Source organism: Chroicocephalus ridibundus, chromosome 21 (genome assembly GCF_963924245.1).
Source record: "Chroicocephalus ridibundus chromosome 21, bChrRid1.1, whole genome shotgun sequence".
NCBI lineage: Eukaryota > Metazoa > Chordata > Aves > Charadriiformes > Laridae > Chroicocephalus > Chroicocephalus ridibundus.
The window spans coordinates 4125968-4137016 of record NC_086304.1 but is presented as its reverse complement, the minus strand read 5'-3'; the positions used below and the strand labels follow the sequence as shown (position 1 = coordinate 4137016).

The window sequence follows — 11049 nt, the reverse complement described above, 5'->3', positions numbered from 1 at the left end:
GACACGGAGCTGTGGGAGCGGGGCCGGAGGAGGCCCCGGAGCTGCTGGGAGGGCTGGAGCCCCTCTGCTGTGGGGACAGGCTGAGAGAGCTGGGGGGGCTCAGCCTGGAGAAGAGAAGGCTCCGCGGAGACCCCCCGGTGCCGGGCCGGGGGGCTGTGGGGACAGAGGGGCTCCCCCGGAGCATCTGCCCCGCCACTGGTCCTACCCCGCACCCGCCGCCCCGCGGCCTCCCGCCCTGCAGGGGGCGCTGTGCCCGCGGCCCCGCCCCGGCCCCGCCCCGGCCCCGCCCCGGCCCCGCCCCGGCCCCGCCCCGGCCCCGCCCCGCCGCCATGGGGGCCGCCGTCTTCTTCGGCTGCGCCGGCATCGCCTTTGGGCCGGCGCTCGCCCTCGTCCTGCTCACGGTGGCGGCGGAGCCGCTGCGGGTCATCGTGCTGGTGGCGGGGTGAGCCCGGGGGGGGGATAGGGAGCGTCGAGGGGGCCGTTGGGGGGGGTCAGGAAGCGCTGCGGGGGGCTGAGGGGGCAGTTCTGGGGATCAGGGAGCATCGAGGGGGGGCCGTTGTGGGGCCTCTCGGTGTCAGGGGGCGCTGGGGAGGGAGAGGGGGGCAGCTGGGGGGGGCAGAGAGCGTCGGGGGGGTCCGGAGGGGCGGTTGGGGGGATCAGGGAGCATCGAGGGGGGCCAGTTCTGAGCAGATGGGGGGCAGAGAGCATAGAGGGGGTCCGAGGGGGCAGTTCTGGGGCAGTCGGGGGGTCTGGGGCAGGGCAGGCAGCACCGGGGGGGTCTGAGGGGGCAGTTGAGGGGAGTGATGGGGCAGCCAGGGTGGAGGTGGTCAAGGGGGCAGCTGGGGACGTGTGGGGGGGTGTAATTTGGGGGTAGCGGAGGGGGCTGGGGGAGGGTTGTCAGCTCAGAGAGGGTCTTTGTGGGGGGCAGCGAACCCTGGGCAGGCCACAGGGGTATGCGGGGGGGACGAAGGGGGGATCTTGGGGCAAGTCGAGGAGGTCTGGGGCGGCCGACAGTGCCCCGGGGGGGACAGTTGTGGGGGGTGTCTGGGGGTGGGCTGTGCCTGGGGGGTGCCCGGTCGGTCCCCGGCGTCCCAGCTCCTGCCCCGGGTGCCGACCTGAGGGATTCACCGCTTTGGAAAGAGCGAGATGTTGGCTCCGAGCGGCTGCGTCCCACCACGCTCAGCTTCCCGAGGGCTCAGCCTTCCCCTCTTCCCTCCGAGCCGGCCACCGTGGCTCCAAGAAGAAAAAAAAAAGAGGATTTTGCCTTCTCAATCTGTTCTTCTTTTCAGTCATGTGCTGTCCTGCCGTGCCCTCCTCATGTGGCAATGACCAGGAACGCCTGACCTGCAGCCCGGGCAACCCGAGCAAGCGTCTTGGCCCGTGTTTGCCGGCTGGTTGCGAGCCCCACGGCCTGAGCTGGGTGTCCCTCTCTCCCCCAGGGCCTTTTTCTGGCTGGTGTCGCTGCTCCTGGCCTCTCTGATCTGGTTCGTGTCAGTCCATCTCAGCGACCGGGAGGACGCCAAGCTGCAGTACGGCCTCCTCGTCTTCGGGGCGGCCGTCTCCGTCCTGCTGCAGGAGGTGTTCAGATTCGCCTACTTCAAGCTGCTGAAGTAAGAGCCCGTGCCAGGGCGGCTCCGTGGCGCCGGTGACGTGTTCTGGGAGCTGTGCTCGGGGCCCAACCTCTGCTTTTTGTCCGGAGAACCCCGCAAAGCACCTTCCCTCGAAGGGAGCCATTGCTCCTCACCCCCGGGCTTGTTTATAACCACCCCTTCCCCTCCCCGGCGTGATGGGGCGCCCGTCCCACGCCAGCCGCTCACGCTGCCTCTCCCGCCCGCGCAGGAAAGCGGATGAAGGCCTGGCGACCATCAGCGAGGACGGCCGGTCCCCCATCTCCCTCCGGCAGATGGCTTACGGTGAGCACGGGCCCGGGCAGGGCTCTCCCGGGGCTGTCCGGCAGCGGGATGCTCGGCTATCGCAGCCTGGCGGTGGCATCAGTTAGCCCACCGGGCTACCACAGCCTTCCCGGTTCTCTCTCCCGCTCTCCTGCCTTTCCCTGGACCCACGCGCCGAGCCTGGGGCTGGCGCTGGAGGTGGCACGGCCACGGTCGCTCAGGGCTGGCTCTGCTCTGCCTCCGCAGTCTCGGGCCTGTCCTTCGGCATCATCAGCGGCGTCTTTTCTGTCATTAACATCCTGGCGGACTCCATCGGGCCGGGCATCGTCGGGATCCACGGGGACTCGCCGTACTACTTCATCACCTCCGGTGAGGTCGGGGGCCGGCACGGGCCGTGGGCTTGTGCGTGGCCCTTCACTGTGGCGAGGAGGAGGAAGGTGGTGGCGAGGTCTGAGGGGGTTCTGTGTCGCTCTCTCTCCCCTCCAGCGTTCCTCACCATGGCGCTCGTCTTGCTCCACACCTTCTGGGGGGTGATCTTCTTCGACGCCTGCGAAAAGCGCCGCTACTGGTGCCTGGGGCTGGTGGTGGCCAGTCACCTCCTCACCTCGGGGCTGGTGAGTTTGAGCCAGGGCCGCCCGCGCCAGAAGCTGTCCCCGAAGTCGAGCTGTCACCAGCTGCCCCTCTGGGCACGGGGAGGGGGACGCGGGGACACCCCCTGCTGCTTCAGACCCCCTGGACCCCCGCCCCTGAGCTGTGGGGCGATCACAGCCCCCCGGGCAGCCTGTTGGGGTGCGCTGGGGGGAAGGAGAGTTGAGGAAGGGCCGGGGGTGGGACGGAGGATTATCCGCTAATCTCCTGGTGGGAAATCGCCCGGCAGGGGTTTAAACCAGGCTTCCCGGAGCTCTGCTCCGCTCGGAGGCTCCCCATTCCCCCCATGGCTGTTTGGGGGGGGGGGCAGCTGGCAGGCGGTGACGTTCCTAAGGTGGCTTTTTCCGTACCCCCCCAGACGTTCCTGAACCCCTGGTACGAGGCCAGCCTGGTCCCCATCTTCATCATCACCCTCTGCACGGGCCTCTGGGCCTTCGTCACCGCCGGGGGCTCCTTCCACAACGTCCTCAAGTGCTTCTCCTGTAAGGCGGGGCCGGGCGTGGGGGGGCGGTGCGATGCGGGGGGCAGCGCTGCGATGGGGGGGCTTTTCTGGGGGGATGTCTGCCCCATTTTAGGTGTTGGGAGAGGTTGGAAATGGGTGTTCAGAGCCCCTGGGAGGGGGGAAGAGGGGTCTCGCCTGTAACCGTCTCCCTTTTGTTGAACGGGGGCGGCGCCTCCTGGGTCCTGCGACCCCACAAACAGACCCCCCCGCCCCCAAAAACAACCCTGCTCACCCCCTCCCTGCTTTCTGTCCCCCCCCAGGTAAGCAGGAGGATGACAGCAGGGTGATGATGTACTCAGCACTGCAGGTGCCTTTCGAGGACTGAGCGGCAGCCGTGGCCCTGCCCGTGCCACCGCCGTGCCCAAGTGCCCTCTGCTCCGCGCCGGAAGGTGACGGCGACACCATCTCCTCCGTGGTTTGTCCCTCTGGTGCTGCCGCCCGGCCCCCCGCCCTGGCAGAGGGGGCTCCGTGCCCCATCCCGCTCCAGAGGGGATTCTGGGGTCCTCGTGGGCACCCCAATAGCTTCGTTAGCAGCTTCGTTAGACTTTTTTTCTTACAAGGTATGGCGGGGGGGGGGGGGGGGCCGGAAGGGGGCCGGGTGCCCTGTGGTGTGGCCAGGCTTGCGGGGCTCAGGGCAGGACCCCCCCATCCCTTGCATTTTCCCCCCTGCCCTGCCCCAGCCATCTCTGTTCCCCCTCGGCCCCCGCAGAAGCGAGGTGATGCTCTCGGGGTGGGGGGAGCTGGGATGGGGGTGCTCTGCCCCACTCACCCCCTTTCTGCTCCCCCCGGGGCCCGGCTGGGGGCCCTCGTCACCCGGCCGTGCACCAAGGGTGGGGCGTGTAAATTATTTTTTTTGATTCAGAGTAAAACCCTTTTAATAGATCAATGGGTACCACAGCGCTGAGGCGACTTCTGTGATGGGGACGGCGGGAGGGGGGTCGCTCGCCCCCATCCTGCTCCACTCCCAGCCCCTGTCTGAGCTTCGGGGGGGGGCGGGAGCGGGGGCACCTGGGTATCCCGGTCTCTCGGAGGCTCGCAGGATCCGTCCCCGTTCCCTCCCCAGCAAAGAGCAACCAGCGCCGTGGGGTGGGGACGGGGCTTTATTATCAGTGGGGCTGGGGCAGGAGCCGCCGCTGCTGTGGGGCTGAGCCCCAGCCGGCTCCTCTGGCGTGGGTGGGGGGCAGCGGGGGTCCCTCACAGCCAGGTCCGGGGGATGTTCAAGGTCGGGGGCCGGCGTCCGAGGGGCCACGGCGGGAGGAGGCTTTGAACACGACGTCGTGGTCCTGCGCCCTCCTGGCTCTGCCGTGCAGGGGGAGAAGGGCTGTGGTGAGCGCGACCCTCGCCGTGGGGGTCCGGGCCCTCAGACCCTGGGGGTTCCAGGCCCCCTCCTGTGTGTGGGGGGGGTCCCTTCTTGGGGCGGGGGCTTCTCACCGCGTCCTCTTGGCCACAAAGTGGATGGTGAGGAAGAGGCCGAGGCAGCCGGCAACGGTGCCGAAGATGATGGCGACGATTTCACCTGCGTGACACCACAGAGGGCTCAGGGGGGACCGGGGCGGGGGGGTGACACCCCCCCCTCCATTCCAGACCCCCCCCCAGCCAGGCCCTACCTGTCGAATACCCCTCAGTCCCTGCAAGAGAAGAGCCGGGACTCAGCGCCGGAGCCTCGCAGTCAGACGGGGCTCTGGGAGCCATTTTAGGGGGGGCACAGGGGGGGCCCTTCCTACTCACCGGTGGGGAAGGACGACAGCACCGGCCGCTGGTTGAGCTCCTGCGGCACCCGAAAATTATCCACCAGGGGCTGGGGCTCGGGCTCGTCCGCCTCCGTGGCGTAAAGGGTTCCCTGGAGCTGCTCCAGCTGAAACGGGGGCGGTGGGGGGGAGGAGTGCTGGGGCTGCCCCCTTCCCGAAACCGGGGGGTTTTGCCCCAAAGCGGATCCTACCTGGGCCAGGCTGATGCGGACGGGCTGCTGGAAGAGGGTCCAGAGGACGCCCTGGAAGCAGGGGGGGGTGGTGAGGGACCCGTTGTAGCGGTAGAAGAGGTCCAGGCGTGGGGGCAGCAGGTCCTGCACGCTGAAGGAGGGGATGGCCGTCGTCTGCCCTGGGGGGGGGGGGCACAGAGGGGGATTTTGGGGATGTCCCCCCCCCACCGCCACTGCGCGTTTTCCCTGCTGTCTCCCCTCGCTCCCCCCTCGCTCGCGCGCCCCTCGCTCACCGGCGTAGCGGATGCTCCCGAGGTGGCTCAGGATGTGGTCGTAGGCGGGGTGGGGGTCAGCACCCACCTGGGGGAGCGAAGGAGGGGGTGTCAGGGCTGGGGAAGGGGGGGGGTTGTTGGTTCTGGGGGGGGGTGTGTGTTTTGGGGTCCGCATACCTCCAGCAGGATGCCGAGCACGGCCAGCCCGCCGGCGTGGTGCTGTGCCTCGCTGGCGTTGGCGTAACGCGCCGCATCGAAGTGCACCACGTGCATCTGGGGCAGAGCAGGTCCACGGGGGGGCAGCACAGGGACCCCCCCCAGCCGTGACCCCCAGCTGGTGTCCCCTTCCCTTGCCCCCTTTCCCATGGCCCAATCCCAGACCCCATCCCAGCACCTTCCCCGGTGTCTGGAGCCGCTGCCTGCACCCCGTCCCTGCTCCTGTCGCCCTGTCCTGTCCTGGTTCCCACCCCCACTTTCCACCCCTGTTTCCCCTTCCTGCACCCATTTTTCCATGCCTCCTCCCATGCCTGCACATGATTCCCGCCCCCAGACCCCTTCCTGCACCCATTTCCCACCCCCAGACCCATTTCCCACCTCATTCCCATGCTGTTTCCCGCTCCCAGCTCCATTTCCCACGAGATTTCCTGCGCCCAGACCCATTTTCCGCACCATTCCTGCACCATTCTCCACCCCCAGTGCCATTTCCCACCCTATTCCTGTGCCATTTCCCACTCCCGGCCCCATTTCCCACCCCATTCCTGTGCTGTTTCCAGCACCCAGACCCCTTCCCACACCCGTTTCCCGCACCCAGCCCCGTTTCCCACCCCATTCCTGTGCTGTTTCCCGCTCCCGGCCCCATTCCCTGCTCCATTCTCCCCCCATTCCTGCTCCATTTCCCACTCCCATCCCCTTTCCCAGGCCGGAGCCCCTTTTGGACCCCGCGCTGGGGGTGGCCCCGTACCTCGGCGGGGGCGCGGTGCCCGTCCAGGAGGTGCTCAGCGCCGCCGGTGTGGCCGGGCCGGCCCCAGTGGAAATGGAGCTGAGCGGCGGCGAAGCCCCCGGGCAACCCCTGGAGCCGCAGGGAGGGCGGCAGCACCAGCACCGCTACGGGGCGGGGACACAGGGGGGACACTGAGCACGGCTGTGCACGTCGCAGCCCTGCCAAGGACCCCCTGGCTCCCTCTCACCGGTGTGGCCGTTGTTGGCGAGGGTGAAGGCCGGTGTCCCGGGGCGCTGGTAGCCCACGGGGCGGATGGGCGGCAGCGAAGGGTCCAGCTGTACCCGCTGCCTCCGGATATCGATGGGCGACTGGGCTCGGCCCCCGCACGCCGGGTGGCCCTCGGGCCAGTGCTGCTGCCCGTGGGGACCTGGGGGGACCCAGGTGTCCAGGTGGGCTCCCCCTGCCCTCCACCTTGGGGACCCAGCGTGGCTCCGTGACCTTAAATGGCCTCCTTTCCCCCCAAACCAGGACACGGGTGACATTCCCAACCCAAAGCTCGTTAATCTTCTAGGGACATTTTTTTCCGGCCGGGGGAGCGGGGACAAAGCTGATCCTGCGGAGGGGGGTGTGGGGGGCCCCGCGGGGTCCCCGTGGGCCGGCGGGACGGGGTTTAGCCGGGATTTGGCCAGTGCCGGATCCTAATTGGATTTGGCAACCAGAGCCTTATGTAAAGGGCACAATGGGAGCATTGGAGCGAGGGGGACCCGGGCGTTGGGGGGGGGGGGGGGGGCACGGGGGGCTGCACCCACCCACCTCCCCCCATCTCAGGGGATGCGGGCATCCGGGGTGGGGGCACGGGGGGTGTCACCCACCCACCTCCTTCCTATTTAGGGGACCCGGGCGTCCAGGAGCGGGATGGGGGGCTGTCACCCATCTGTCTCCCCCCATCTTGGGGGGCCCAGGCACCCGGGAGCAGGGTGGGGGGGTCCTGGGAGCCTGTCACCATCCAACCCCCTCCCATCTTAGGGGGCCCAGGGGGCCGGGGCAGGGGCCGGGGGGGGCTGCACCCATCTGGGGAGCCCCAGGTGCCTGTGGGTGGGGTGGGGGTGCTGGGGGCGGGCTGCACCCACCACCCCCCCTCCCTTCTGGGGGGACCTATCGGGGTGTGGGGCGGTGGATTTGGGGTGTGGGGGCAAGCGGGGGGTTCCCGGGGGGGGGCACTCACCCTCGTACGCCCAGTGGGGACCTGTGGGGGAGAACAGAGGTGTTGGGGGGGGGTCCCAGGAGGCCGGGGCTCAGGTGGGACCCCCCCAGCCTTTCCCTGGTGGGGTCCCCGTGGGCGCTGGTGGCTGCACCCCAAAGCGGGTGCCGCTGCCGGGGGCCGGGAATTGGGGTGAGCGGCTGAAGGAGGACGGGGGCACTCACCGGCGGGCAGGGCGGGGGCCAGGCCCCCCAGCAGCAGCAGGGCACGCAGCATGGCAGGGGGCGGGGGGGGCCGGGTGCCGCCAGCCGGGCTTTAAATACCCACCCGGGACGGGCCCCCCCGGGGAGGGATGGAGGGACCATCCCTGGGGCGATGGGGGGTGGGGACGGGGGGGTGCTGTGGGGCTGGGAGCTTGGGGTTTGTGGGGCTGGGGGGGGCTGAGGGGGGGCCTGGGGGGGCCTGGGGGGGGCTGTGGGGTGGGGGGCTCGGGGGGTCTGTGGACCTTCTGGGGTGCTGAGGGGGCTGGGGGGGGCGGGGGGGGGGTTGGGGACCCGGGGAGGGCTGGGGGTGCTGGGGACCCTTTGGAGGGCTGGGGGGGGCCCCTGGGGCGGGGCCGGCCCCCGCACGCGCTCCCTGGTCCCGCCCCCTTCCCCGGGCCCGCCCCTTTCCCCGCCCCCTCCTCCGGCCCCGCCCCTCGTCACCGCTCCCGCGCGCGCGCTGACGTCACCCCACGTGGGAGCCCACGCGCCCGCCCTCCCGCCATTATGTAACGGCGCGCGGGCGAGGCCACGCCCCTCCCGCCCCCTCCCGTTGGCCGCTGCCGCCGTGACGCGCGGCCGCGCCCACCGCCCATTGGCGGCTCGCGGCGGGGCGGGGCGAGGCCGGCCGGGAGGGGGGGGCTCCTCGTGCCCCGGTGGCGCGGCGGGGGCGTGGCCCGCGACCCCCTTTCCCCCAGCGCGCGGAGCCGCGTGACCCGCGGCCCCCGGCCCCCCCCCCGCCGCCCGCCAGGGGGCGCTGCCCCACGCGGCCACATGGAGGGGGCGTGGCCGCGGCCCCACCCTCCCGGCCAATCAGCGCGGGGCGGCCTCCGCATTGGGCAGCGCCGGCGGCGGCGCGGGCCAACCGGGGCGTGGGGGCGGGGCGGGGCGCGGAGGCTCCGCCCGGCTGCCGGGGGGCGGCGGCCAATGGGCGCGCGGGGGGGCGGGGCCCAGCGGGAGGCACGTGCGGCCGCGCACGTGTCCGCGTGGGGCCGCCGCAGCCGGGGCGGAACCGGCGCCGGGACCGGGACACCGGGACATCGCGACAGCGCCGCCGGGACAGCGATACCGATACCGGGACAGCGATACCGGCACCAGGACCGCGGTACCGGCACCGGAACGGGGACACCGACACAGCCGCAGCTGCAGCCGGGAGCAGGTGGGAACGGGGGTGGCCGGGTTCCCGGTACGGGAAGGGGGAGGGTCCCCGGGAGGGTTTCGGGGGGTCCCAGTGTTAGGAGGGGGGGTGGGCGGCGCGGGACCAGATAGGGGGGGCCCGGTATTGGGTATAGGGGTCCCGGTGGAGGTGGGGGGTCCTGGTGCTGGAGGGTCCCGGTGCTGGATGGGGGGGTTACCGCGGCTGGGGGCGAGGGGTCCCCACCCGGGGTGGGGAGTCCGGAGGGTCCCGGGGCTGGGTGGGGGTTGGTCCTGGGGGTCCCGGGGCTGGGGGTGGAGGGGTCCTGGTGCTGGGGAGTCCTGGGACTGGGTGGGGGGTCCTGTGCCAGATGTATTCCTGCACCCCCCACCCCATACTGGGAGGTGCCACCGTGGGGGGAAGGGGGTGTGGACACCTCTGGGGGGGGACCCACAGCAGTTTCTCTATTTTCCATTTTTCCCCAATTTCCCCACTTTTTCCCTCTTTTTTTTTTTTTTTTTTTTTTTCCCCTCCCTCCCCCCAGGCGGCCTCGGCCGGGCAGCACCACAGGAGCCGAACTCGGGGAGAGGCTCTTCCGGGGGGGTCCCCCCTGCCATGGAGCCCCCCCCAGCCCACACCTGCTCCTGCGGCTCCCCCACCTCCAGCCCGGGGGCTCCCCCCACTGGGACCCCCGCAAAATCCGAGTGGAGCCGCAAGCGGCCAGGGGGGCCGGAGAGATCACCCTCCGAATCGCCCCCATCACCCCGTGGGGGGAAACGGCCCCGGAAGGGGGAGGGGGGGGACACCTCCCCCAGCGACGGCGATCGCCTCTTCGCCCAAAAAGTGAGTTTTTCAGCAGCAAAACAGAGGAGCGTGCCCAAATTTGACTCACCCCAAATGCATCTCTGCCAGGCTCTGCCTCCGTTTCCCCATCTGAAACAGAAGGGAGGGGGGTGAGGAGGGGGATAAGCTGGGGGGGGAGCACACATGACACCCCCTCCTTGGTCTGGATGCAGCCACCATCCTCCTCCTCCTCTTCCTCGCAGTGCCAGGAGCTGCGGGGCTTCATCCGGCCGCTGGCAGAGCTGCTGGAGGGGCTGAAGCAGGGGCGATACGACAAAGGTGAGTGCCACCCCCGCAAAAAACCCTTCCCCCACCCCGCCAGAAACCCTCCTCCAAGGAGGATTCCCAAATTTCGGGGGTTTCCCAGGGCTGAGCAGCTTCCAGCAGAGCGTGGCCATGGACAGGATCCAGCGGATCATCGGGGTCCTGCAGAAACCCCAAATGGGGTGAGTTTCCCCCCAGAAATCCCTGGGGGGGGAGTGCACAAAGGGACACCCTCCCATGGGGTGTCCCCCCCCCCCACACCAGGGTGACAGGTGCTCTCTGTCCCTGCAGTGCCCGGTACCTGGGGACGCTGCTGCAGGTCGAGGGGATGCTGCGGGTCTGGTTCCCCCACGTCGCTCCCAAACCCCCCCAGGATCCATCCCCCCCACCTGCTGCCGCCACTGCCCCCCTCCGCCGCCGCCCCCCTGCCGGCCCACCCGGGGCTCCCCGCTGCCGCCGCCGCCCCGAGGACACCCCCCGCTCCACGGGGACGTCACATCGGGGGTGCCAGACCGGGACCCCTGCATCCCCCCGGGCGCCAGATGCCTGACCCCCCCCCCGAGCTGGGGGGGGGTCTCTCCTGGATTTGCCTTTTTTGACTTTTTTTTGTAAAAAATGGTGGACAGTTTTACCTGCAGGTGCGGCCATCATGGGGGGGGACCCCGAGCACCCCCCAGGCACCCCCAAACCCCCGGGAGGGGTCGTGCCTTCGCCGGAGCGGAGTCCCCTCCCCAAGGGGGTAGTCGTGCCTCAGTGGCGGGGGGGGGGGGGGGGGGGAAGACAGGGCGGGGGGCTGGCCCCCCCGCTAGGCCTGTGCCTTCCCCCTGCAGGGCGTTTTGGGGGGGCTTCCTCCACCCCCCCAGATGCGGGGCTGCCCCACGGGCCAGACCCACTTGGAGCAATAAATGCCGCGGGAGCGGCCGGGGCCACCCAGTGCCAGTGTCCTCTGTCTCCGGGGGGTGCCTTGTCCCCGGGTGGGGGTCGGGGTGGCGGTGGGACCCCTGTGCCCCCCATGGGGCTTCCCCCCCCCTTGCTGTGGCGCAGGGCCAGGCCCAGAGCCCCCCAGCAGGCCCCACAGCCCCCGCCGGGCCTGGTGTCCCTGTCCCTGCCTCCCGCCCTGACCTTTGACCCTGTGACCTGCCCCCTGAAAGCCTGACCCCTGTCCCCGTGCCCC

The 11049-nt window shown here is 70.5% G+C and overlaps 3 protein-coding genes across 4 annotated transcripts; 2 read left to right on the top strand and 1 right to left on the bottom strand.

Annotated features, from left to right (window-relative positions):
- Positions 1 to 285: 285 nt before the first annotated feature.
- LOC134526040 (gamma-secretase subunit APH-1A-like) lies at positions 286 to 3914 on the top strand. 2 transcript variants are annotated; one of them, XM_063357478.1, is made up of 7 exons: positions 286 to 442; positions 1440 to 1610; positions 1840 to 1913; positions 2139 to 2261; positions 2379 to 2506; positions 2899 to 3022; positions 3303 to 3914. In XM_063357478.1, exons 1-7 carry the CDS (start codon positions 330 to 332, stop codon positions 3365 to 3367), a joined length of 798 nt encoding a protein of 265 aa, XP_063213548.1. In that variant the 5' UTR covers positions 286 to 329; the 3' UTR covers positions 3368 to 3914. The 2 variants fall into 2 exon arrangements, with proteins under 2 accessions (XP_063213548.1, XP_063213546.1); XM_063357476.1 differs by lacking the exons at positions 2899 to 3022; positions 3303 to 3914 and having other exon boundaries at positions 2379 to 2779.
- Positions 3915 to 4205: 291 nt separating this feature from the next.
- On the bottom strand, positions 4206 to 7649 carry CA14 (carbonic anhydrase 14). The gene is made up of 11 exons (XM_063357644.1): positions 7598 to 7649; positions 7398 to 7418; positions 6420 to 6785; positions 6194 to 6336; positions 5410 to 5505; positions 5254 to 5320; positions 4982 to 5139; positions 4771 to 4897; positions 4650 to 4670; positions 4474 to 4558; positions 4206 to 4341 (listed from the first exon to the last, which is right to left on the bottom strand). The coding sequence occupies exons 1-11, from the start codon at positions 7647 to 7649 to the stop codon at positions 4260 to 4262; spliced, it is 1218 nt and encodes a 405-aa protein (XP_063213714.1). The 3' UTR covers positions 4206 to 4259.
- An 874-nt stretch (positions 7650 to 8523) lies between these two features.
- On the top strand, positions 8524 to 10640 carry CIART (circadian associated repressor of transcription). The gene is made up of 5 exons (XM_063357225.1): positions 8524 to 8792; positions 9313 to 9611; positions 9815 to 9890; positions 9979 to 10057; positions 10167 to 10640. The coding sequence occupies exons 1-5, from the start codon at positions 8561 to 8563 to the stop codon at positions 10423 to 10425; spliced, it is 945 nt and encodes a 314-aa protein (XP_063213295.1). The 5' UTR covers positions 8524 to 8560; the 3' UTR covers positions 10426 to 10640.
- Positions 10641 to 11049: the final 409 nt, after the last annotated feature.